Below are 25,337 nucleotides of genomic sequence, written 5' to 3' on the forward strand. Positions count from 1 at the left end.
GGCAGGGTCCTGGAAAGCTGAAGATGCCCCAGGGAGAGCAGGCTGGAGAAGGGGCAGGTGTTGCTCCAAGCAGAGAGAGAGGGAAGGCCTGTCTCCCATTTCTTCACAGGGTTTTCTGTGGAGCCTGCTGGGAAGTCCGTGGTCTGACATGAAGGGGAGGGGAAAAGGGGTGAGAGTGAGTTGTGGCCGGGACAGAAATGGGGAATGGAGTCTGCAGTAAAGGGACAGGGAGTGGCCTGCTGACCCTGGAAGCCCTGTAGCCACAACGAATCACCGGGCCTTTGGGGACTGGGCTCCCCAGCTGGCTTCCTGCCAGGCCCTCACCCTGCCTTCGGAAGCACACCCCTGCCTTCTCCAAGCAGGACTGACTGGGAGCTTGAGTTTGAAAAGCTAATAGGAAATTTCCCTCAAGTGTTGGTTGTCCTCCAGATCCACACAGTGGAGAGCCTCTTGCCTGGTGGCCAGTGACAGAGCCAGCAGCCAGTGGAGGGCTCTCCCGTGTCCTGGAGGCAGAAGTTCCCCGGGCCCAGGGACAACACAGGGACCCTGGCATGTGTAGGGCCAGCAGCAGGGTAATAGCTGGGTGCCTCTTTGACGCACTCTCCCACTTTGGGATCTAAAAGGCCCCTGGCCAAACTGACTTCTTCAGGATCTCACCAGCAACCCTGGCGGTTAGGGCCTCCAGGCGTATCATCTAGCCAGGATGTGGGACTGCGGTCGTGGCCCTGGCCTGTCCAGCTGGTCCCAGGAAGGTCATTCCCATGTTTCTGTGTGAGCCAGCCTGTAACGTCTTGAGAGACAAAATGGAGGGTCTGCTTTCCAGGCCTGAGTCTGGCATCTTCTAGACACTTCCGGACCTTCCAGACACTTGGTTTCCCCTTCCTTAAGGGCAGCAACACCACTTCTCCCCCATACACATCTGGGTTGTTGTGAGGACTCCAGGAGTAACCGTTAGGAAGGCTCAACGTGGTGCTAGGCACAGGGTGGTACTCATGCCACAGGGCTACTTCCTAGACTGTGAATGTGGGAAGTGTCACTCACATGTCCCCTCAGCCAGGACCTGTGGCTCCTGCTCTTTAAACAACCCATCCAGCGTTTGGCGCGCACCACCTGGTTGATTTCGTCAGCCTTTCCTCGATCTTGAAGAACGACCTCAGCCAGGCCGAGGCACCAGCCAGGCTGCTCCGGGTGCTGTCAGTGACTCAGGACTGGTTTGGGGCAGACAGAAGGAGGTAGGGGCTTCCCAAGGTTCTGGATGAACCAACAATTTGGAAGTCAGAACACATTCCTTTTGTCCCCCCGCCCCCCGGCTTTATTGAGATTTAGGACACGTTTCTAGCAGTGGTAGCTGCAAACACCGATATGGCTCCTACCAGACCCCATATATAGCCAGAAAGCTCAGTGAAGAGCTGGGGTGGGCACTGCGGAGCATTGCTTGAGCACCTACTGTATGCCGGGCCCTTTATATATGCCGAGTCGCTTCATGCCCACGGCGTGTTGGTCAGCAGGGCCTTCCCTTCGCAGCACCAGCGAGTGGCTGGCAGGGCTGGGAGCAGGCCAGGCCCTCTCGCCTCACAGCCCGGCTCTCACTCCCCGCTCTGTGCCGTCGTAGCACCGGCTGGGATTTCAGCAGGACCAGCCACCTCACGGAGCATACGCCTTTGAGACGATGTGTCCAGAGCCGGACTCCCACCTGCTCCACAGACCTCTCCGGGGACCCGCTCTGGGTAAGGTGACAAGGCCGGCGGGGTGGAAAGCCGGGGTGGGGGGAGGGTCTAAAGAAGGGCGGGAGGGGGTAGCAGGTCTTCTGGCCACATCTCTGCGGGTGTTTCTGCTCCTTGTGAGTATGTCGCTGTGCTTCTCAGGGCAGCGAGGCTCACAGTTGCCTCCGGAGACGCCCCCGACCTCTTTCCCCTCGGCTCCCCGCTCTGAGACAGGTACCCACGAGCTTAGCTCGCCGCTTTGTCTCTCTCCGTGCCCCGGTCCTCCCTGGCCCTCCTGCCTGGAGCCGTCCTGCACCGTCTACTGGCTCAGCAGACATTTGTCTGTGTCGGACCCGGGCTGGCGCTGGGGAGGCGGCCCTTAGAAGGCCCGCGGGGGCCTTCCTGTCACCCGCATGACTCCATCAGCTTCCCTCTGGCTTTTGTCACTCGACTGTGAGGACCAGTTGCTTCTTGCCTGCCTTTGATCTGCCCTCCGCCGGGGCTCCCTGGGGCCTGGCCACTCCTCGGCTCCAGCTCTTGCCTCTGCGGCTCTTCCTGGAAGCGAATCTCGCTCTCTGCTGGTCACTGGACGGGCTCCACCAGGAGGACCCTGGTCCAGCTTTCCGGACCCCCTTTCCGAAGTCACACTTTGCCTCCATCCCTCAAGGGGGCAAGGTCCCAGGCTCTTTGAAGACCTGAATTCAAACCAGTTTACTCAGGGGACATTCAATTTGCAATTGTGACAATGATTTAAAGTCCACCTACAAATGAATAAATAAATAAAACAGAGACTGACTAGAAACTTTTGGAGTTTTTTTTTTTTGAGAAGACAAAAAAAAAGAAAAGGTCAAGAAGGAAGTATGCAACATTACACGTATTCAGCAGTAAAAGTTATGTTGCTGTAACTGGTCTGATCCTGGTACTGAAATAGGGAAAAGTAGTTCAGTGGAACAGAATATACTCCCCCAAAATAGGTCCAAATATATACGGAACTTATTTATGATACAGGTACCATCTCAAACTAGTGATTGAATCATGAATTATTGAAGACATAGTATTGGGACCACTGTCTATCCATCTGGGAAAAATCCAGATGGCTCAATGATGTAAACATAAATATGTGTGTGTGTGTGTGTGTGTGTGTGTGTGTGTTTCTTCAGCTGGATTTAGTTTTAGGGTGATGCTGACCTCATAGAATAGGTTTGGAAGTATCTCCTGCTTCTCTTTCTGAAAGGGAGTATAGAGAACTGGTATCGTTTCTTCCTTAAATCTTTGGTAGAATTCATCAGTGAAATTATCTGGACTTGGTGCTTTCTGTTTTGGAAGTTTATTAATTACTGATTAAATTTCTTTACTAGATAGTCCTATTCAGATTCTTTACTTCTTTTTGTGTGGGTTTTAGTAGATTGTGTCTTTCAGTAAATTGGTCTGTTTCACCTATCAAATTCCAGGCATAGAGCTGTTCATAATAATCCTTATTATTCTCTTAATGCCCATGGGATCAGTAATGATGACCCCTGTTTCATTTCTGATATTAGTAATTTGTGTCTTCTCCTTTTTTCTTGATTAGTCTGAGTAGAAGTTATCAGTTTTATTGATCTTTTTTAAAGAACCAACTTTTGATTTCCTTGATTTTCTCTATTAATGTCCTGTTTTCAATTTCACTGATTTTTAATGCCTATTATTTCTAACATTCTGCTTATTTTGGTTTTCATTTTTTTTTCCTAACTTCCTAAGGCTGAAGCTTAGATTTACTGATTTCTAGATTTTTTTTTCTCTAACGTATCCATTCAATGTTACAAATTTCCCTTCAAGTACTGTTTTCACTGCATCCCACAACTTTTTAAAAAAGATTTATTTATTTATTTGAGAGAGAGAAAGAGCACACGTGCACATGAGCACGGGGGGTGGTGGTGGTGGGGAGGATCAGAGGGCAAAGGAGAGGGAGAGGCAGACTCCCTGCTGAGCAGGGAGCTCAACAAGGGGCTCTATCCCAGAACCCCGAGATCACGAACCGAGCTGAAGACAGACGTTTAACTGAGCCACCCAGGTGCTCCTGCATCCCAGAACTTTGGATAAATTCTTTTTTCCTTTTCATTTAGTTCAAAATTAGACATGAGATGCGTTTTCTCATCTCTCAGATTGGCAAAAATGTTAAAGATTGATAATACTTAGTGTGGGTTTAGGTGTGGGGAAAGAGGCACGTTGTACATTCGTATTGGAAGTATAGACTAGTTCAGCCATATTGGATGGCAATTTATACATCTCTATACAGAATTTAAAAGTATATATATATATTTTTTTAAAGATTTTATTTATTTATATGACAGAGAGACAGCCAGTGAGAGAGGAACACAGCAGGGGGAGTGGGAGAGGAAGAAGCAGGCTCCCAGCGGAGGAGCCTGATGTGGGACTCGATCCTGGAACACCAGGATCACGCCCTGAGCCGAAGGCAGACGCTTTAACGACTGCGCTACCCAGGCGCCCCTAAAAGTATATATTTTTTTAAAGATTTTATTTATTTATTCGACAGAGATAGAGACAGCTAGCGAGAGAGGGAACACAAGCAGGGGGAGTGGGAGAGGAAGAAGCAGGTTCATAGCGGAGGAGCCTGATGTGGGGCTCGATCCCATAACGCCGGGATCACGCCCTGAGCCGAAGGCTGATGCTTAACCGCTGCACCACCCAGGCGCCCCTAAAAGTATATGTTTTAATTGAAGAATGTATAGCTGTCCAGACAGGGGTGGTCTGCGCAGGAGGTACCAGCCATCTGGGCGTAGGGGTGGAGTTTCCAACAGCAAAAACCTGGAAATAACCCAAGAGTCCGTTAATGAAGGACGGCGTTGCTCTATTGTATGTCTTCCGTGAAACACCGTGCAAAGGAGGCAGGAGATCTCTGATACTGATCTTGAAAGATGATCAAGGTACAGGGGGCACCTGGGTAGCTCAGTTGGGTAAGCGGCTGCCTTCTGCTTGGGTCATGATCCCAGGGTCCTGGGATGGAGTCCTGCATCGGGCTCCCTGCTCAGTGGGGAGACTGCTTCTCCCCTGCCTGCTGCTCCCCCTGCTTGTTCTCTCTCTCTCGCTGTCTCTGATAAATAAATAAAATCTTAAAAAAAAAAAAGAAAGTATTCTGTTAGGACGCAGGCCACAGGAAAGGATGTTTACTGTGATGACATTTGTGTTAAAAACAAAACAAGAGCTTATTCTGTGTATAACGTGTTTGGATTTGTCCAAACACATCGGGAAAGTGGTAATTCTGGACAAAGGGGCTTGGGGCTCAGCGGGGAGGAGGGCTGAAAACCTTCTGTTTTTCATCTTATACCCTCTTTGCAGTTTGAATTTTTAACCTTGAATAAGAATTACATTGAAAAATAGTTTTAAAACCAAACTGCAGGTTCGGGCCCACAGGCGTCTCAAAGCACGCTAACCGGATCCTTTGCACTCTCTTCCTTATAAGAAAGCATATGAAAGGCTGCCCACCCCTGGGCTCTGGATACCTTGGTCCTTTCTCTCACTTTATGTCTGAGAGGATTTCAAAGAAAAGAAAAAAACCCCCCTCCTGATCACTCTGTTGGATGGCACTGTTGATGGCCGGTGGTTTCTCAATGAGCAAGACAGGCAATTTTTGATCATTACCGAAAAAAAAGAAAATGTGTCTCCTTAGAAGGGTTTTAATGGAAGGTAATTTAAACTTCTTATGTTTAGAAACTAGAGCAACTGAATCACCCATCTACTGTACTTACTGTTTTAGTATTTTGTGTTTTCTTTTTTTGCAGTGCGTCAACCATATTTCCAACGGCTGTCATCCAGCCATAGGTGTGTGATCTGGCATGCACAATGCCAGTCTTGTGCCAGGCCCAGGAAACATTCATTTGGAGGAATTATATACCTGGTTCCTCGGGAAGAGCATAAAGTCTGGAATTAGGAAGCTACCAAACTAATGAACACACTGTTGGGGGACAGAGCGCATCCACCCTCCTTTCCTCTGGGAAGAGAAACTCTGTGAGCGGGCAGTGGGGGGCCTGGCGATGATGGCCACCTTTGTGCCACACAAGTGTCCGAATGAAACACCGTTTTTGCTAAGGCAGCTTGTGCTGAGTATAGCTGGGGACAGCGTTTACGGAATCAGCGTCTACTTGTCAATACATGCCTGACGTTGGGTTGAGAATAATTTATTTTTTTTTAAAGCAGACTCCACGGTGAGCAGGGAGCCCGATGCGATGTGGGGCTCAATCCCAGGACCCTGAGGTCATGACCTGAGCCGAAGGCAGACACTTAACCGGCTGAGCCACCCAGGCACCCCATTTTTAAAAAAGATTTTATTAGGGTGCCTGCTTCTCCCTCTGCCTGCTGCTCCCCCACTTGTGCTCTCTCTCTCCCTCTCTCTCAAATAAATTTTAATAAATTTATTTGAGAGAGAGGAGAATACTTTAAACTCATCTTTCATTCTGTTTACCTTTTACTAGGTATGATTGTCATAAATATAACCTGCTTTTTACAATGGATTTTCTTGAAAATCAGATTGGTGGTTTTGCATAGCAACAAACAGCACTCCTGAGTCACCCAGCATGGGGAGGCGGGGCGCAGCCTCAGGTCTGTCCTCTCCCAGCCAGCTGTGTTGACTTAGTGCCCCTGAGCTCTCTGAGCCTGAGCTTCCTCATCTGCAGAAGGGAGACAACAGCTGTGCCTGACTTGTAAGTTTATTGTGAGGATTAGACAAGATAACGAGTAAGGATGGTGTTTGTAACAGAGATGGACAAACAGAAGGCTCTCAATATAGGATAGCTGGCTACCAAATTACACTCAGTGAAGGAATTTGAGAAAATACAAAAAAGCACACGGCTATGTAGTTTATTTGCAAAAAATGCAATGATATTGTGCCAAGTTCAAAGTATTTGTCCATGAGCGTAGGGACCCTAAGACTTACAGAGCAAGACGTTATCAATATTTTTCTTGAGCATCTACCTTGGGCTAGGTGCTGTTCAGAGAGGCAGGCTCTCTGGGCTGCTCCACCGACTCCAGAGTCCCTTTACCGTAGCCCTCCAGGCCCTCACTCTGTACTGTGGCACCTAACTGTTTAAACTTTCCCCTTAGTTCTCAGGACTGCATAGACTGCCCAGTGAGATCATCCCATGTGCCCTCCCACAACGACTCTGCCTTTTTATCTCCGTCATCTGCAACAGGGCTGCACTTGGAGATTTCCTTCAATCCCACTTTCCTGGCCACCCACCAGATCTGAGATTGTTGCCCTGCCCCAGCAGAAGAGCTGCCCAATCCCTCTCCAGGCTCCGGGTCCCATTTCTTCCTCCTCTTGGATGTGCTGGGTCCTGCAGGGGCCTTGGGAACACTGGGGCTTGGTACCCAAAATATTGTCCCCCACCAGCACACACCTTGTTGTCTATCCCTTTCTGCTTGGATGCCATATCCACAGAGCAACTGAGCAAAGCCACTTAGCTATTCACCTCTCCAAGGACTAGGGCTGCAGGCAGGGTGGGCAGGGAAAGGATGGAGGAAGGAGTGACATTAGGTTTTGCAGGAGCTGAGTCTTGGGGTGAGAGCTGAACATCCAGGCCTGCAGGAACCTTGATCCAGGAGTGTCCCCACTGGAGTTGTGGTTAGAGGAGGCTCTGGGCAGAGGAGTTAATTCTGTTTTGGAACTCTGGAGAAGGGGCCCTGCCAGCCCTCCAAGCCTTTCTGATTGCCCCCAAAGCCTCTATGAGAAATGCTCCCTGTGTGTCTAAAGCGGGGCAGACAGGGAACCATCTCTTTAACTGACAATAGTTAAGGGTCTGGGCCCAATCCTTCATACAGGTTTGAGGTCTTCCAGCCTTCCCCTTGCACCTTTTCCAGATCTAGGTGAGCTCCCAGCAGAAGACACTTCACCAGCAGCCAGGTTCCCAACAAATAAAACCACAGAGCTCTCTCCAAGACAGACGCTCTAGGGTGACGCTTGGACAGCACGCTCCAAGCCCCCCGGGGACCGATGCTCCGAGGACGCCGCCAGCCAGCCCCGGGACTTTGGCTGGGCTCTACCCAAGCCAGGTTCATGGTTACGGATGCCACCGGGGCCATGGGCGACCACTGTCCCCATCCCCCAGCTCGGGGCTTGCACACAAGGCCCGCCCCATACTTTTGCGTAATGCAGGGCCGAAGGACGAATCGACTACACAAGCCCCTGGTTCATGAAATGGCCACCTGTTCAGCACCTGTTCAGCGTGTGACACGCTCTGTGCTGAGGTCTGCGGGGAACGCGACATCCGTGCCTGGACACAAAATGCGAACTAGGGAAACAAACTTGCGGCCTTCTCCAGCAGCCTTTGTCAGAACGGTCGGCCTTCACACGAAGACCGCAAGTGAACTCCAGCCGTCCCGCCGAGGGAGCTGTGAACCTTCTCTGACAAGGCAGAGCTCCCGCACTGACCACACCCAAGATGGCCACCTGCCCAGGCCCATTATTCAGCTCCGCTTGCCACTCCCAATATGGCACCACTAGCGCTCTACGGGGCGGGGCCAAGGGCGGAAGTGGGTGTGGCAGGGACGGGAGCCGAGAGGGCACCCAGAGGCAAGGCGCAGGGCAGTGGAAGCCGCTGGGCCGAGGCGATGATTCCCCCGCAGGAGGCGTCCGCCCGGCGGCGGGAGATCGAGGACAAGCTGAAGCAGGTGAGGCTGAGGATGGAGAGCAGGTGAGGGAAGGGGCCGAGATGCGGGCCAGGGCATTTACTTAGGGAGGAGGCAGGGCTGGGAGGGAGCACTCCCTGCGAAGAGATAGGGTAGGGGGCGAGGCCGTGGGGCTGGGACGCGATGTTCTTTAGCCTCCAGCTTTTTGTGATATGCTCCCCTCTGCTTCCCCCAGGAGGAGGAGACGCTGTCCTTCATCCGAGACAGCCTGGAGAAGAGCGACCAGCTCACCAAAAACATGGTGAGTAACCCCTCAGGTGGGAGGGGCAGACAGGCCTCCAGACTGGAGGAGAGCCCTTTTTACATAAAGCCAGGGGTTCGATCCTGGGTCCTGATGGTGGTAATGTGTGGGTTTCTCTAGCAGCAGTGTGGGGTGTCTCTTCTGTGGCTCCCTTCCCCTTTTTTGCCCCTTCACTGAGGATGCCGCAGCCCCTGCTGGCACAGACATTCAGCTTTCTGTCCAAGCTCTCCATTCTTCGTTCTCTCCTTCCGCAGACATTTAGCAAGACTGACAGGTGGGCTGGGTACTGGTCGTGTGTCATCCTCAATTCAGGTGATGATCAGAGGACAAGGGTGACCTGAGATTTTGAGATTACTGAGGGCAGGGAAAACTCAGCCTTCACCTCAGAGGGCTTTAGGCAGAAAAGGAGCTTTGAAATCCGAGCTGGGATCTGGTCCTCGCCCCTCCACTTATTTCTGAGTGGCTCCTGACTGGTAACACTGAGCTTCAGTCTACTGAAACAGGCAATGCCAACCTCCCAGCACGGCTGCGAGGTCATAGGAGCCAATGCGTGGGAATGCATCTTGCACCTGGTCTACAACAGGTGCTCAGCAAATAGGAGTTTCCTTCCCAATTTCTAGAGGAGACTGGAAAAGCTCGTATTGAGTAGATACAAACTTTGGGTATGTGTTTAGGAACACAGCCTTAAAGTCCTAGTCCTTATTTAATGAGATTCGGCCTTAGAGAGGGTTTTGAGGGTACTGGCAATGCATTTGAGGTTACCCTGTGTGAAACTACTTCCTGTTCAGTCTAGGAAAGCTTCAGAGAGAAGTGAAATTGAGATTTGGCTTCAGAGGGTGGAAGGGAAGCTATCCTGGGGTGATTATCTTAGAAGGAGTTCATTTGATGCATGGTTTGCCTTCAAGTCAAACTTCGTCCAGTTTATTTGGACCACCTCCTATGTGCTGTCCACATGGTAGGTGCTGGGGATACAGTGGCGAACACATACGCCCTATCCCTTTCTCATGGACTTTACTATCTAAAAAATCAGAGGAGAGGCGCCTGGGTGGCTCATTCGGTTGGGCATCTGCCTTAGGCTCAGGTCATGATCCTAGGGTCCTGGGATCGAGCCCCGCACTGGGCTCCCTCCTCAGCGAGGGGCCTGCTTCTCCCTCTCCCACTCCCGCTGTTTGTGTTCTCTTTCTCTCTCTGTCAAAATAAATAAATAAAATCTTTTTTAAAATAAAGGAAGGAAGAAAACCAGAGGAAAGGCAGCAAATGTCAAAGACCTCGTGGGTGGGTGGAAGCAGTCCTAGGACAACCGTGAGTCCTGAGACTGGGCTGTCCCCTGCAGGTGTCTATTCTGTCATCCTTTGAGAGCCGCCTTATGAAGCTGGAGAACTCTATCATCCCTGTGCACAAGCAGACAGAGAACCTGCAGCGGCTGCAGGAGAATGTTGAGAAGACTCTCTCCTGCCTGGACCATGTCATCAGCTATTACCATGTGGCCAGTGACACTGAGAAAATCATCAGGGAGGGGTGAGCTAAGGCCAGAGGCTCACACTGCTAACACCTCTTGGGCCAGCGACGCTAGACTTCAGATGGGAGGGTTTGAACGTATTTGAGCCTGGAGTCCCCTGTGTTAACGCTCTTCTCTTCCAAACACCGTTCTCGTGGTCCTTCATCTTCATCTTCCATCTGCCCGGGGTGACGCAGCTCTTTTCCTTCACAGCCCCGCAGGCAGGCTGGAGGAGTACCTGGGGAGCATGGCCAAGATCCAGAAGGCTGTGGAGTATTTCCAGGACAATAGCCCAGACAGCCCAGAGCTCAACAAAGTGGTGAGGGGCCAGCGGGCTAATGTGGGAGGTTTGGAGACACCAGTCCCCGCCCTGGTCTCATGAGGGACACTGGACCAGCTTAACGGAGAACATGGTGGGAGAAACGGTAGTACATAATACAGTGTGCGTACTGTAGGCACTAAGAGTCCTGCCTCAGAAATTATAGCTGTGCATCCTTAATACATTTTTCTAATTTAAACTATGAATTACATATCAAATATAAATCTAACATTTGATTTTTATACATACGTTTGTGTTTTTTTCTGTTGTGGTAAAAAATCCGTAATATGAAATTTACCATTTTAACCATTTTTAAGTGAACAGTCCAGCGGCATTAAGTACATTCATGTTGTGAGCCTGCTACCACCATCCGTCTCCAGAACTCTTTCCATCTTCCCGGAGTGAAACTCTTACCCACTAAACACTAACTTATTCCTCCCTTCCCCCAGCCCCTGGCAACCATCTTTCTCCTTTCTATCTCTATGAATTTGACTCCTCTAGAAACCTGCATTCGTGTTTTCATGTTTGGTTTTTTTGTTTTCTCTTTGTGTTTAAGTATTAGAGGCTGTAGGTGACCAGAGCAAGATGGGGTAATGCTGGGAAGTGAGGTTTACTCAAGGCACCGAGGGAAGGGGAGAATACAGACAGGAGAAATGGTGGGAGCAGAGCCCCAGACATCCCAGACCGGGAAGAATATTAGAGGAAGGGCCAGCTTGGACCCAGTCACCTGGCATGCCTTCCTGGTGGCACCACAGTTCTCGCCCTGAGTGCATGTCTCGCCCAGAAGAGGGAGTAAGCTGAGAAACGGAAGATGGGAACCTGGCCTTTCTCGAACCTGGAAGCTTTTGCTTAGAGCAGCACTTCCCAGTGTTTCTCCCATCAGGGTCTGTGATGGAAATGAAGACATTCATATGTCACACTGGGTTGAACTGGTAACCAGCCAGTGGTCTCTAGCCACCCAAGGCCCAGCCTCCTTGCCTGGAGGACCGATGGGATCAATATCTTGGCATACCAGTCACCAGTGGGGACACACCAGTGTCGTCAGTGCACTGCAGCCCGTGGGTGGGGGGCCTGTCTTGAGATTGGGGTGTCAGGGATCTTTGTTTTGGGGGTCACGGCCAAGTTTGGGTCGTAGAGTGAGGAGCTGTACTAGAACTTGGGTGTGGGGGTGGGGTGGAGACAGAGAATGCAGAAGACGTGAGCCATAGATCTCCCTAAGAGGACATCCTCCTCTTTCAAGCAGGGACACTCCAACTCCTTGCTCTCTCGTCTTCGAAACATCTTGTTTGCGATTTAATTCACATTCCATAACATTTACTCACTTCTAGTACAATCACAGAGTTGCACAATATCACCGGAACCGATTTGAGAATACTTTCATCACCCAAACAAGAACCCCGGCAAAAAAAAAAAAGAACCCCGAACCCATTGACAGCCACTCCCCTCAGCAGCTCTCCCCAATCACGCAGCCTCTGCTAGTCACTGGTCTACACTCTGTTTCTCCAGATCTGTCTATTCCGGGCTTCTCATAGGAATGGAATCGTATAATATGTGACCTTTTATGTCCGCCTTCTTTTGCTTCACATAATGCTTTGAAGGTTCGGGCACGTGGTGGTTCGTGTCCGTTCTTCATTGGTGGTGTGGCTGAGGAATGTCCAATTGTGTGGATGGACCACGTTTGCCACTTGATGGACGTTCCACTTTTTGCCAGTTACAAATAATGCTGCTGTGAACCTTCACGTGTACTCTTGTGTGGATGGATGTTTCCTGTTCTCTTGTATGTTCTGTCTGTCTCTTATCAGGTGTATAATTTTTGGATGTTTTCTCTCATCCTGTGGGTTGTCTTCTTACTTTTTTGATGGTGTCATTTGCAGGACAGAAGCTTTTCATTTGACAAAGTTCCATTTATCTGGGTTTTTTCTTCTGCAAGCCCTTTTTCTTTTTCTCTTTTTTTAAATTTTTTTATGTAGTGTTCCATGATTCATTGTTTGTGTATAACACCCAGTGCTCCATGCCATGCGTGCCCTCCTTAATACCCTTCACCAGGCTAGCCCATCCCCCCACCTCCCTCCCCTCTGAAACCCTCAGTTTGTTTCCCGGAGTCCATAGTCTCTGATGGTTCGTCTCCCCCACTGATTTACCCCCGCTTCATTTTTCCCTTCCTTCTCCTAATGTCCTCCCTGCTATTCTGCAAACCCTTTTCTAGCAAGAAGACACAGTGGTGGCCCAGTGGGAAAATCATTGGCCAATATTTGTGAAGCACCCGCTTCTTATAAAACTTTGAGGTGCACCTGTGAACATATATTTTGAGGAAACATGAGGCAAAGACATAAGCAGAGAGCGCTTCTTGGTGTTTCTTCTCCTGGTTAAAGGAGGTGAAGGCAGAGGAGGGGCCGGCTGGATGCTGAAGCAGCCGAACCCTCTCCCTTCCTTCCTCCCGTCGTCCCCGTAGAAGCTGCTGTTCGAGCGCGGGAAGGAGTCGCTGGAGTCCGAGTTCCGCAGCCTGATGACCAGGCACAGCAAGGTCGTGTCCCCCGTGCTCATCCTGGACCTGATCAGCGGCGAGGACGAGCTGGAGGCGCAGGAGGAGGTGCCCCTGGAGCACCTGCCAGAGGGGGTGCTCCAGGATGTGACCCGCATCTCCCGCTGGCTGGTGGAGTACGGCCGCAACCAAGGTGAGAGGCCCCAGGTGGCAGGGCCAGACGGAGTGGGGGCTTTCCCCCCTTTATTTCTTTAATCCACCTAGATTTCTTTTCATAAAGAGACGTTTAATAGGAAATGATATACGAGAAATCAATCTGTGGCTTACAGGACTGTGTGACCATGTCCACGGCTCCTCAGCTGCACTTTGGGGGGCTTTGGGCTCAGCAGGAAATTTTTAGAGAGAAGACGGAGGCCAGTGGGCAGCCTCCAGATCCCTGGGCTTTGGCCCATTTTTTACACTGGGGCTCCTTGCAACACATCGGTTGGGAAGTGCTGAAATGCAGTGTTTTCGTGCCCGTTTGCATTGTTGGATTATCCGTTCTCCAGTATCGATAGAAAGTGCTGCAGTGAGCGTACTTATGTGGTTGCGTTCCTTATGTAGGGAGTTCTTTGAGTGTTTTCTCAACGATGCCACTATCAGGTAGAAGTGTCCGAACAGCTTTGTCCCTTTCTGCCTTTGCAAGCTCCTCTCCAGGTGGGTGGGGCCAGTCCAAAGAGCCATTCACGGTCCCATGGCTCTGTCTTCTTCATTAATTTTATTTATCTTAGGGCTGTCACGGTCCTTTTTTAGAAAAGTTGCATGTCACGAATGGCTAAAGATGTAGTGTGTTTTTCATTCACTGACATTCATTGTCTCTTTACCTCTAAATTGCTCACATTCTTTGATCCCTTACCAAGGTGAACCTCGATGTTAATTTTATTTATTTATTTTTAAAAAGATGTTATTTATTCATTTGAGAGAGTGTGCGCACGCAGGGGGGAGGGGCAGAGGGAGAGTCATAAGCAGATTCCCCGCTGTGTGTGGAGCCCGACGCAGGGCTCGATCTCACAACGCATGAGATCATGCCCTGAGCTGAAACCAAGAGTCGGACATTCAACTGACTGAGCCACCGAGGTGCCCCCTAATTTTATTTTATTATTATTATTTTTAAAGATTTTATTTATTTATTTCTCAGAGAGACAGCCAGCGAGAGAGGGAACACAAGCAGGGGGAGTGGGAGAGGAAGAAGCAGGCTTCCCAGCGGAGCAGGGAGCCTGATACGGGTCTCGATCCCAGAACGCCGGGATCACGCCCTGAGCCGAAGGCAGACGCTTAACGACTGAGCCACCCAGGCGCCCCCCTAATCTTATATTTTTTATCGAAAAGAACCTTTACCTACAAAACTTACTTAGCAGTTCTGTTGGGGGATATTTTCCCTTTTAAGATGGCTTGATTTGGGACCAGGCTCTGTGGGTGGCTGGGAGCCATAGCCGATGCTAGGAAAGAGTTAGCAAACTGAAAGAGTGGGTTCTACTGCTGCTCTGCCCACTGCCTCTAGAGGGGACAGAGAGGCAGGGACCCCAGCTGCCACAGCTCTGTCACCCCCTCTCTCCTCAGATTTCATGAATGTCTACTACCAGATTCGCTCCAGCCAGCTAGACCGCTCCATCAAGGGCCTGAAGGAACATTTCCGGAAGAGCAGTTCTTCCTCTGGGGTTCCCTACTCCCCTGCTATCCCCAACAAGAGGAAAGACACGCCCACCAAGAAGCCCATCAAGAGGCCAGGTGAGCCCCCACCCCGGCCCAGTAAGCCCCAGCCAGAAAGCTGTGGGACCTGCTTGGCCTTTGGCACCTTGGGGTTAGCAGCGTCGGCCCCTCCAGAGCTTGTCTTCACGGTGACCCCCGACTGTAGGTACAGAGGACAGAAAGCAGGTGTCTCCCCATCTAGCAAGGCCCCATCTACTGAGGCTCCATGCTCCAGGTGAAATGTCCTTGCACGTCAGCGCAGCCTGGCTGTCCCGGGCTGCCGAGCGACACTGTCTTCAGCTGAAGGAGAGGCTAGGATGTTGCAGGGCGAGGGGCCGCCAGGAGCCGCGTCAGGGAGAGAAAGCTCGAGAGCCAGGGGCCGCTTCCACCATCACCCACAGTGCCGAGCTGTGGCTGCAGGGACTTGCCCAGCAGGGCCTGTGGGACCCACCCCTGTGACAGCAGGCTGTGTGTCGCGTGTTTCTTGCCTGTGCCCCTCAGAGAACACCTGCTCCTGCTCAGGCCTTTCACTGGGGTTTGGAAAAAGGGCAGCGTAGAGGCTGCCCTCAGGGGCCCAGGCGAGCAGAGGACTGGTGGCCCCCGCAGGAGGCGCACCGCCTCCTCCCCTCCAGTGCGGATCTCCTGGCCGTCACCCAAAAACCTGCTCCTAACAGTGACTGTGCCGAGCCTGGGCCGCAGCTGCCGGCTCTCGGTCTGTCCCTGTGCCTCTGTGCGTTGGGCAGGGGCTGTCTCCCTGTGAGGCTATGAGGCTGCCTCCCTCTGCTGGTCTGGGCTCTCTTCCCCATCTCTAATCTGACAGGCCGACGGTGGGAGGGCCCACACCCGGTCTGCACCACCCCTAGAGTGCTGGCTGGCCATGGCGGGGCTCACGGTGGGCCTAGTCCGTCTTTGGCTTATGGGCCCCAGAGGGAGACTCAGGCGGTGAGGATCCCTGTGGTTGCTGCAGAGTTTCAAGAGTTGTCAGCAGCCGGGGGTCAGGACCGATGGGAACTAGGGAGCCAGGTCCCTGGTACATCCGCTCCTGGCTCGGGGGAGAGGAACAGGGAGGGCTCAGTTGGTCGGTAATTTAATACCAATCTCAGCGTCTCCGAGGTCATTGGGCACCTGATGTTTCTGACGGCTGCCCGATCAGTGTCCCCGGTCCCCATCCCCACCAGCATGCCCGTGTGTGGGCTCATCTGCTGCTGGTCGGCTGCGGGGCAGGAATCCGATTCGCTCATTAGCAGGACAGCTCACTGAACGGGGAGAACACAGGGAGACAGATGCTGCGCCGGGGCCCTGAACTTGGTCATTAGTAGCTAATTGTCACATGGGCCAAACAGAAAGAAAGGAGTCACTCCAGACCTTGTCCCTTCTCCCCCAGCTTTTTGGGGGGCTGCCAGAACCCAGGCAGCCTCACTGTGTTCAGAAACACGGCTGGGGCTGAGGGACGCAGGAATCTCCAGAGAAGACGGACCAGAGTTACGTGGGGGGGCCTCCTCCCTGCTCCCGGTGCATTTTATTAACGAGGCAGCTGTCCTCGTCTATTTTAAATGCTATTTTATTTCCCCCATTTTCTGCCCTGAGATGTCTCATTCCCACAGAGGTGGCTGACCCCGGAGGCTGTAGGCGCTGTGGTTTTGTTTTTGTTGATTTCATGTGTGATACTAACTGTTGTTTTTTTCCTCCATGCTGAGAGCATGCCCCTGTCTCCCGTCCTGCCTCCGGCTCTGTGTGGTGGCTTCTATTAACCCCCGACCGAGCTTCTGAGTTTTCTCCGATTGCTTTGGGGGTTCAGGTGGCTTTGGTGCACGGGGCCAGGCTGCCTCAGGGTCTCCAAGCCTTCTATCTTGGGCACCCCTCTCCCAGGAAGCTCAGTCCTGTCTCACCAACTCCCAGCCTCTGCTTTCCGTCGACCTCCATGTGTCCACTTCCCAGCACTGAGCATGCCCGGAACTCTGCCTCCTAGTGTTTTGGGCCTCAGGGGTCCCCAGACTCCGCCAGCCAGGCTGTGCCCTCTGGGTGTGAGAGCTTCATCGCCAGCGCCTCCATCCTGAGCCCTGGTCTGTTCCGACTTAAATGCCACTCAGTAGTGTTTTTTGGTTTTGGCTTCTCCTGATGGATCTTTGCCCATCTCATCTCCTTCACCCGCTGCACTTCCTAAAGAGAATTCAAATCCAGAAAAATGAGGGTCAGGAGCAGAATCAGGAGCCCTGTGTGGGGCACGCCCCGTGCCCGTTCCTTCCTGTCCATCCGCAGCACCTCCGGGGGTCCTGGAACGGGCCTGCTGGAGAGATGGCGTGTGGGCATGCTCACTGTTGGGGGGCCGGGTGTGGGGCTTGGGGGGGCAGGTGGAGGCCCGCTGCTGTTTTCTCTCACTCATTTCCTAGGTCTTCTTGTCTCCTCTCTGTGTGGCTCTGGTGACAGGGACGATCCGTAAGGCTCAGAACCTTCTGAAACAGTATTCCCAGCATGGTCTAGATGGGAAAAAGGGGGGTTCTAACCTCATTCCTCTGGAAGGTAATCACCCTGTGTTCTTCTCCTGTTCCCTCCTCCTCCACCATGTGTCCACTCTCGTGGCAGGGCAGAGCCTCCAAGCCCCCAGGAGGGCCGTGGGAGAGTCCGTGAGAGGGGAGCAGGGGTGGGGGCAGCAGGTCCCCAGTGCCACTCACTCCAGCTGGCACAGGGCAGGTGTCGTGGCCTTGGCCTGGTCCTGTCTGGCTGACGGCAGCTCTGCCCTCCCTGAGGCCTCCTACTCCCTCCCTCACTGTCTCTGTCCTCATGTCCTGTTTGAACTCGGAGAAAGTTCTTTGTCACGGGCAGCCCTTTCACGCTCAGACCAGCAGTGGCAGGACCAAGCTGGCCTAGGCCTCCGGGCCACTCCTCCTCCTCCAGCTTTAGAAAGGGGAGTGTGTGCCTCGAGGGGGATGGGCAGCCTGTAGGCCACGTCCCTCCTTGCCTCCTGTCAGAGGAAGGGCAGCCCTGCCCTGGTGGACCTGACCCTTCTTCCAAAGAATAACCCCGGGGAGCCAAAGGAGGCTGTCCCGTACACTCAGCAGTGACATTTCTCTAACTGCGAGTCTCCCAAATATGGTGAGGTGGGCAAGCCCCCTGGGGCCAAGCATCAGACCCTCCGCAGCTGCCGGAAGCTCTCCAGAACCCTCCTTGGTCGTCCCTCAGGCTTTCTCTTAGCCTCGGGCTTGGAGAACCAGCTCTTGAGGTCTGGGGCACTGCAAGTCAGGCTTGAAATGGCTGTTCCCAAGGTGGTCTGCGGCAGAGGAGGGGCTCAGAACCCTCTCTGGTGCCCCTTTCCCTGCCCTCCCATCTCACGTCCCCTCCTGGAGATCGAGGGCTTCTTCCCTGTCCCCAAGGGGCAGCCCGCCCGGCCCCTGGATAAACGCTGCTTGTGTCTGTACGGCCGACGTCTCGCTAGGTCACGAGCATGATTTCCGAGTTAAGCACCTGTCCGAGGCCCTGAACGACAAGCACGGGCCGCTGGCTGGTGAGTACCGCAGCCCAGCCCGAGGGCAGCTGCTGCTGCCTTGGCCGCGGTCCCCAGAGGGCTTTGCTCTGAGGATGAGCCAGGCCTGTTTGCCTCTCTCTCTCAAGTCTCTCTTTTGGGCACTAGGTCTCCTTGCCTCTCTCCAGATGGGAGTGTGTGCCTGGCTCTCAGGGCCTGGGCCAAGGGGAGAAGCTGCCGCCACTTCAAGGTGGCTCCCTGGAGGGCAGGGAGCCCTGACATCTGACTCCAACAACAGCTCCAAAGCTCTGACTCGGAGCCCGTTCCTTTGCTTATGGGACCAGGTTGCCTGCGGGCGCCCCTTGCCCCAGCCTCCGCTGGTGGGACCCGGGTCTCCTGGGGCAGCTGACCAGCAGGAAGCCCTACCTTTCTGGGACTCATCGCCCCTTCTCAAAGTTTGACCCCATGCCAGTTAGCCTCCTAGGCCATTGACCACTGCCTTCTTAGACATTCCAGAAGGTCTGGAGGGGCTGAGAACTGCCTTCGGTGGCCCGGCATTTTCTCAGATGGGTGACCACGGTGCCTGCCTCCTTGAGGTGGGCACTGCCATTCACCTACCCCAGCCGCCCTCCTTCTGGTACAATTCAGAATCCTCAGTCCCGGGGACAGGTACACTGTAGCCAGGAAGCCAGTTTAGGGCCCTTTCCCTCTTTATCCGTTCATCCGTCTCCCCACCGCCTCTAGTACCTGATGTCTGGGACATAAACATGGTCTGGCAGAGCTGAGAACGAAGCCGGGACAAAGGCTGGGTTCAGCGCCGTGTTTTCCCTTCAAAGCGGTCGGGCTCGCTGGAATCCTCTAAGCTTTCTGCCAGAACAGTTGGCCTCCTCCCCATCTGCTGCCGGCCTGGGCTACAGGCCAGGAGCTGGGGAGACCCAATGCCCCCCCCCCCAGCAGGGAGCGTGGCTGCCTCCAGACCAGCCTCTCAGGGACACTGCTGTCCCCCCAGGGAGAGACGACACGCTGGACGTGGAGACCGACGCCTACATTCACTGCGTCAGTGCCTTCGTCAAGCTGGCCCAGAGCGAGTACCAGCTGCTGACGGACGTCATCCCCGAGCACCATCAGAAAAAGACCTTTGACTCCCTGATCCAGGTCCTGCCCCGCCCTGCCCTGTTTCTGGGCCCCGACCAGATGCCCCCGCAAAAGCTGCTGCTGCGGAAGCTGGAGCTCGGGCCAGACCTGCCGTCCAGTAGCCTTCAGCTAGAGCCACTGCCTCCACTGTGGGGGGGGGGGGCTCCCCACTGCCGTCCCCCGCTGAGGCATGCTGCTTCCCCCAGCCCCTCCAGCGGCCCTGACCGTCCCTGGGAGGCAGCTGTCACCACTCTGCCCCCTCTGTGAGCTGCGTCCTCGCTCTGCTCTCTCAGGATGCGCTGGACGGGCTGATGCTCGAAGGGGAGAACATTGTGTCTGCTGCCCGGAAGGCCATCATTCGGCACGACTTCTCCGCCGTGCTCACTGTCTTCCCCATCCTGCGTCACCTGAAGCAGACCAAGCCTGAGTTTGACCAGGTGCTCCAGGTATGTGGATGGGGGAGACCCTTAGAGACCCAAGGGGGGGACCTGTGCTGCCTGGCCTGGCCTCTCAAGGGAAGCACCTTCTCCGCCCTCACAGCTCTGCTCTGAAGGTGAACGGAAGCAGCTTCTGCAGGGCCTTGGGCAAGGGGACCCACTCGCGGGGTGACGGAACAGGAGGGGAGGCCCTGCAGGGAGGGGCAGGGGAGCTGGGGTCCGCTCTGCAGCTGTGTGCTTCCTTAGGGTACTGCCGCCAGCACCAAGAACAAGCTGCCGGGCCTCATCACCTCCATGGAGACCGTTGGAGCCAAGGCCCTGGAGGACTTTGCCGACAACATCAAGGTGCTCTCCCTCTCTCCGGGGCCACCTGCGGCCCTAGGAGCTGTGGGCAGGACCGCCAGGGACCTGTCTCAGGAGCTCCTGCAGAGGGCAGGCCACCAAGAGGGGCTGCTAGTCTCCTGTCAGTACCCACTGGCCTCCCTTTCTTTCCCAGGGGCTGCGGAGCCCCCAGGGGGTGACGCTCCTGCCCCATTTTCCTGTCCTGTCTCACTGGCCCGCGTGCCTGAGGGCCCTGACCCCCGTCTGCCAGGAGGCGGCACCAAGAGCAGGTTCCGGAAGCGGGGCTGTTCTTTCCACAGAATGATCCGGACAAGGAATACAACATGCCCAAGGATGGCACTGTGCATGAGCTCACAAGCAACGTAGGTGCTGCCCAAGGTCTCCTGGGGAGGGAAGGGGGCCCGGCGTGGCCCAGAGCTGGCATGCTGGTGGCGGGACGGATGGCAAAGTACTTAGTGTCTCCAGTAGGGCAGGAAGCTTGCCACCACCCTTTTCACGGGACAGACTCCTGGCCCTGCACTTGCCCGGGAATGGTCCAAGGGGGTGCGTTTGGGAGGAGATCTGATCTTGAGGTCCTGCCTTTGACCTTCTTCCTGGACCTGTTTTCTCCCCACACAGGCCATCCTCTTCCTACAGCAGCTCCTGGACTTCCAGGAGACGGCAGGGGCCATGCTGGCCTCCCAAGGTACTTGGCATCTCCCAGTGGGGCCCCCTTCCCGTCCCCCACTCCTCCCTCTTGTCTGGAGACATGGGGTGACTGGCCACTTCTGGGAGAGATCTCCTCCAGCCCTGTGGAGTGGGGTTTGACTGTGCCTTTCCTGACCCGACCTCCCTCCCTTCTTGCTCCTTCCACCGTCCTCGCTCTGGAGAGTGGCACTCCCTGGTTCGAAGATGCCCTGCCTGCCTCGCCCCTCCTTCTGCATTTCTCCACCTGCTCTTGTGTTCGCCTGTCCTCCCGATTAGTCTCACACAGCTGACCGTTCTGTGGGCTGGCGTCTCAGGGCCAGCCTGGTGTCTTCCCACTGACCGCTGCCCTGTCACTGGAGCTGGGGAGGTTGGCATGGAAGGAGGTTGGCATTTCTGAGCACTGAGACCCAACCCAATTTGTTGGGGCCCCCGGGCCCTCCCCCTCCCTCCATTCTGGGGGTGAGGGAGCCAGGAGCGGCCTCTGGCCTGCAGTTCTCCAGATCCCCACTTGGCTGTGTGCTCCCTCACCTTCAAGGGTCCAGCCGGGGTGTGTCCTGCTGTCTGTGTTCTGGCTGTCGCGGGGAGGGGTCTGCTTGACTCGGGGGACACGGTTTCTAACCTGTGTTTGCACTTTGCGTCTTTCTCCCTTCTTTGTCTCTCCCCCTTTCCCTCTGACTGCACTGCCTTTCACTCCGTAGTTCTTGGGGACACATACAATATTCCTTTAGACCCCCGAGGTAAGCAGCAGGGCTCTGCAGCCCCATCCTACCCCTCTGAAACCCCATGGGTGATGTTCCTTGGGCCAGAGGCATCTGGACAGACTCAGGACATACTGGGAAGTGGGGGTCAGGGGGGACATGGGCTTTTTCGGGGTACTCCCAACTCTCTCATCTCCCTGCAGGGCCACTTTCTGTCCCTAAGCTTATCCAGGCGGCACCCTGGGTGCACCCTCCAGGCTAGCCCAGCACCTGCCTGCCCCCTCCCTCCCTATACACCGCCGCCCCCACCCCGGCCTCCCGCTTGTTCAGAGGGGCCTGGTAGAGGAGGTTGTGGGAAGTTGGGGAGAAGGGGGAGAGGCCGTAGGGAGCCCACTCTAAGACCCTGCTGTTCACAAAAGGGATAAGTGGGCCTTGTAGTAGATAGCACCCAGCATGAGTCGGGGCTGGGAGGGGGGCAGGCTTCCCACTCCTGTCCCGCCTGCCTTCCTGCCGATCACGGGCCAGCTCGTTAACCTGGCCAGCCGTCACCACAGAGGGGCTTGCCCTGGCTTCCAGGAAAGGGCTGAGAGAGAGCTCCCTGCGGCAGGCGGGAGCCCAGCAGCTCGGCACACAGCCGCCCACCCCCACCGCCTGAGCGCCTCTGCGTCCAATCTGCCTGAGGAAGGCTCAGGGGCCCCCCCAGCGTTTCCGCAGCCGCTCCTGGGGCTGAGGGAAGGCCAGAGAGGGTCCTGGCTGCTTCCCCAGCTGCAGTAACAGGCCTTCTCTCCTCCCAGAGACCAGCTCCTCCGCCACCAGCTACAGCTCCGAATTCAGCAAGCGTCTGCTGAGCACGTACATCTGTGAGTGCCGCCCCCAGCGCCCAGCTCCCTGCCTTTTCCCTTCCTTCCTTTGCGCCCTCCCGCTACGTCCGGTCTACTCCTGACCTCGGAAATTGTGACCTAACTTCCAGTTTAGGGGCCGAGCGGGGCTGGGCAGAGGGCTCCCGAGATGGGTGGAGTCCGGAGTCAGGAGGGACAAGGGCAGGGCTTGGAGTTGGTTCGCAGGCCAGGGATTGGGTCGCTTAGGTCAGGCTGCCCGTGGACGTAGCCGCACCCTCCCTGTGCAGGTAAGGTCCTGGGCAACCTGCAGCTCAACCTCCTGAGCAAGTCCAAGGTGTACGAGGACCCGGCCCTGAGCGCCATCTTCCTGCACAACAACTACAACTACATCCTCAAGGCCCTGGAGAAGTGAGTGGCTCCCACCTGCCCCCGCCCGCCCGCCCTCCCGGGGCTGCCTGTGCCCTCTGCCTGGCCAGGCGGGGAGGGCAGCGCTTTACCCCTTGGAGTCCCAGGACCTGGGGCGGTGTAGGGCAGGCCCCACGGTGCTGCTGCAGAGACCAGCAACCTTTGGGCCCCCAGAGCCAGTTCGGTCCTCCTCTGCTCCCTCCCTACCCCCTCCCCAGGTCTGAGCTGATCCAGCTGGTGGCTGTGACCCAGAAGACTGCTGAGCGCTCCTACCGGGAGCACATTGAGCAGCAGATCCAGACCTACCAGCGCAGGTGGGCCCCCACCGCGTCCTCCCCGTCACCCCCACACTCGTATCCATCACTCACTCTTCCTGCCTGAGCTTCAGTCAGAGTGGGGTCAGTAACGGGGAAGTGCTCCCCTGTGGGCCCAGTGCTCCCTTGGCTGTTTAACCACACGGACAGGGTGGAAAGGGAAGCCCCCACCGTCCACCACCGGCTGCTAGGGGCTGCTGTTGCCAGCCTCTCCGGAGGCTGGGTGCCAAGGCTGCCTGACAGAAGTGTGGGAACGTGAGGCCAAGCGAAGAGCAAGGCTGCAGCAGCACTTGGACTTGCTGGGCCTTGCTCTGCAGTGCTCCCACGGCTCCTCATCCTCATTTCTCCTTGGCTTGTGTGTCTCCCTTTGTGTGTTTCTTTCTGGGATTGGTCTCCGTCCTCCTTGCTTTGTCTGTCCTCTGCTCCCTCCTTTCTTTCTCATCTGCTTCTCCGGCTTTATTCTCCAGGAGATCGACATGAAATGCAGCTGCTTGTATTTGTTCAATTTATTGAATTCCGTTTCCTCTTCTTAATTTTAAAAGCCACCAGCTTGAACATTTTCTTTTCCCAAGGAAAAAATCTCAGTTGTGCTCTGCTTAGTTGTGACCCCGATCGATTGCCAAGCTTCCCCTCCCCTAGTAGATCAAGAGATTTAAAAAACAAAACAAACCAGCCTGTCCCTGAGGCTGTCCCTCTTCTGCCTTCTGCTTCTCTCCCCACCTGGCAGCTGGTTAAAGGTGACTGACTACATCGCCGAGAAGAACCTACCTGTGTTCCAACCAGGAGTCAAGGTGGGAGGAAGGCCTGGGCTGGGAAGGGGTGTCTAGCAGATGTGATACTTTTCATCACGTCTCCGGGAAAAAATGGACAAGCATCCCGCTGGGATGAGCCAAGGATGCTTGTGGTCATCAGGGCAGCAGGAGGAAGGGCTGGGCTCAGGTGTTTGCGGGGAAGGAGCCAGTGGCCGGGCGGTTCTGCTCTGAGGAACACTTTCTCTGCCCTTTCTCCCCCCCCCCGCCAGCTGAGGGACAAGGAGCGGCAGATGATCAAGGAGCGGTTCAAGGTGAGTTGGGGTCCTCCCCCCTCCACTGCTCCCTGCGGCTGTTGCAGGGACACGGGCCCAGAGTCTTTGTCTTTGGGTCACTTCTGTATCCACCTATTTTTGGTGGTCAGGGTTTCAATGATGGCCTTGAAGAATTATGCAAGATCCAGAAGGCCTGGGCTATTCCTGACATGGAGCAGAGAGACAAGATTCGCCAAGCTCAGAAAAACATTGTCAGGGAGACCTACGGGGCCTTTCTGCACAGGTGAGCCCTCTGTCTCTACCTCCCCAGCCCTGTGCCCCTCACTTCCACTGCTGGGTCTCTGCTCTGTTCCTCTTGAAGGAAACATGGACGGGCGTGTGGGTGTGGGTGGCAGGGCCAGTGTCCTGGGCTTCGCTGTGGGGCCAGACAGGGCCGTCACTCAGGGGCACCCTGTCAGGAGCGCCCTAGGCTGAGGTGGCGCCGGGGGCTGCTAGCCTGGCCCTGACCTCAGCGCCTGGTCAGGTATGGCAGCGTGCCCTTCACCAAGAACCCGGAGAAGTACATCAAGTACCGCGTGGAACAGGTGGGCGACATGATCGATCGCCTCTTCGACACGTCTGCCTGAGCCCGCTGCTGTCCCAGCCTGGGTCTGCCAGATCAGCCATGTTATTGCACAGATAAATCAGTGTTACCTTGCCTCTGGGCCTGGTGAGTTTGACGTCCTTTGGGACAGGGACATTTTTCCATCCCTTCTCCAGCCCGGAGCCCTGTCCCCGAGCCCTCGAGTCCTGATCTGCGTTTCTTCCTGGAGCCCCCAGACCAGCACTCTGCCAGAATACTGGGGTTCCTTCCCGCCTTAGGTCTCCTGACCCTGAGCCTGCATGGGCCACATGATGGCTTCCAGACAGGAAGGGACAGAGAAGAAAGACAAAGGGCCTGTGCCCACAGCTCCCTCATGTATACGAGCGGGAAGGCAAACAGCCCACCTCCAGCCCAGAAACGTGGGTAGGGCCCAGAGGGGCAGGCCACAGAGCAGCCAGCGGGCATGGAGAAAAAGCAAGCGGGATTGTCCCGCTCATGGATTTAGTGCAGAAAATGTATTCCCCGTCACCCACGGTCCTGAAAGTCAGGCGTGTTCTACCTCTCATCATCCCCCACGTGGCTGGAGCAGGAGTGCCCTCTCCCCTCACCCTCTGGGGTCCAGCACACTGTAAAAGAAGTTCTGAGAAGCTCTGGCCACCCTGTGTGGCCCCTCTCTCCTGGTGCCCAGTGCCCCCGGGCCCGGGCCGAGCAGCAGTAGTTGCAGAAACGGGGACCAGATGACTGGTGCACAGTGGTGGTGAC

At 54.9% G+C, this 25,337-nt stretch overlaps 1 protein-coding gene across 4 annotated transcripts; it reads left to right on the top strand.

Annotated features, from left to right (window-relative positions):
- Window positions 1-8,235: 8,235 nt before the first annotated feature.
- On the top strand, window positions 8,236-24,689 carry EXOC7 (exocyst complex component 7). 4 transcript variants are annotated; one of them, XM_040640190.1, is made up of 20 exons: window positions 8,236-8,366; window positions 8,560-8,625; window positions 9,959-10,143; window positions 10,337-10,442; window positions 12,895-13,117; window positions 14,524-14,691; window positions 17,080-17,172; window positions 18,086-18,154; window positions 19,122-19,267; window positions 19,540-19,692; window positions 19,930-20,028; window positions 20,325-20,387; window positions 20,644-20,710; window positions 22,205-22,270; window positions 22,537-22,657; window positions 22,873-22,968; window positions 23,696-23,759; window positions 23,990-24,031; window positions 24,142-24,275; window positions 24,516-24,689. In XM_040640190.1, exons 1-20 carry the CDS (start codon window positions 8,307-8,309, stop codon window positions 24,616-24,618), a joined length of 2,124 nt encoding a protein of 707 aa, XP_040496124.1. In that variant the 5' UTR covers window positions 8,236-8,306; the 3' UTR covers window positions 24,619-24,689. The 4 variants fall into 4 exon arrangements, with proteins under 4 accessions (XP_040496124.1, XP_040496125.1, XP_040496126.1 ...); XM_040640191.1 differs by lacking the exon at window positions 18,086-18,154; XM_040640192.1 differs by lacking the exon at window positions 17,080-17,172.
- The last annotated feature ends 648 nt before the right edge of the window (window positions 24,690-25,337 follow it).

This window comes from Ursus maritimus, unplaced genomic scaffold, assembly GCF_017311325.1.
Source record: "Ursus maritimus isolate PB19 unplaced genomic scaffold, ASM1731132v1 scaffold_24, whole genome shotgun sequence".
Classification (NCBI taxonomy): domain Eukaryota; kingdom Metazoa; phylum Chordata; class Mammalia; order Carnivora; family Ursidae; genus Ursus; species Ursus maritimus.

What these genes read in the sequence shown, in the direction of transcription:
- EXOC7 (XM_040640190.1), top strand. Translation starts at nt 8,307, where the DNA reads ATGATTCCCCCGCAGGAGGCGTCCGCCCGGCGGCGGGAGATCGAGGAC. An exon ending in GCCCAGAGCTCAACAAAGTG is followed by an intron (nt 10,443 to 12,894) that starts GTGAGGGGCCAG and finishes TCGTCCCCGTAG; the next exon opens with AAGCTGCTGTTCGAGCGCGG. An exon ending in TAACCTCATTCCTCTGGAAG is followed by an intron (nt 17,173 to 18,085) that starts GTAATCACCCTG and finishes ACGTCTCGCTAG; the next exon opens with GTCACGAGCATGATTTCCGA.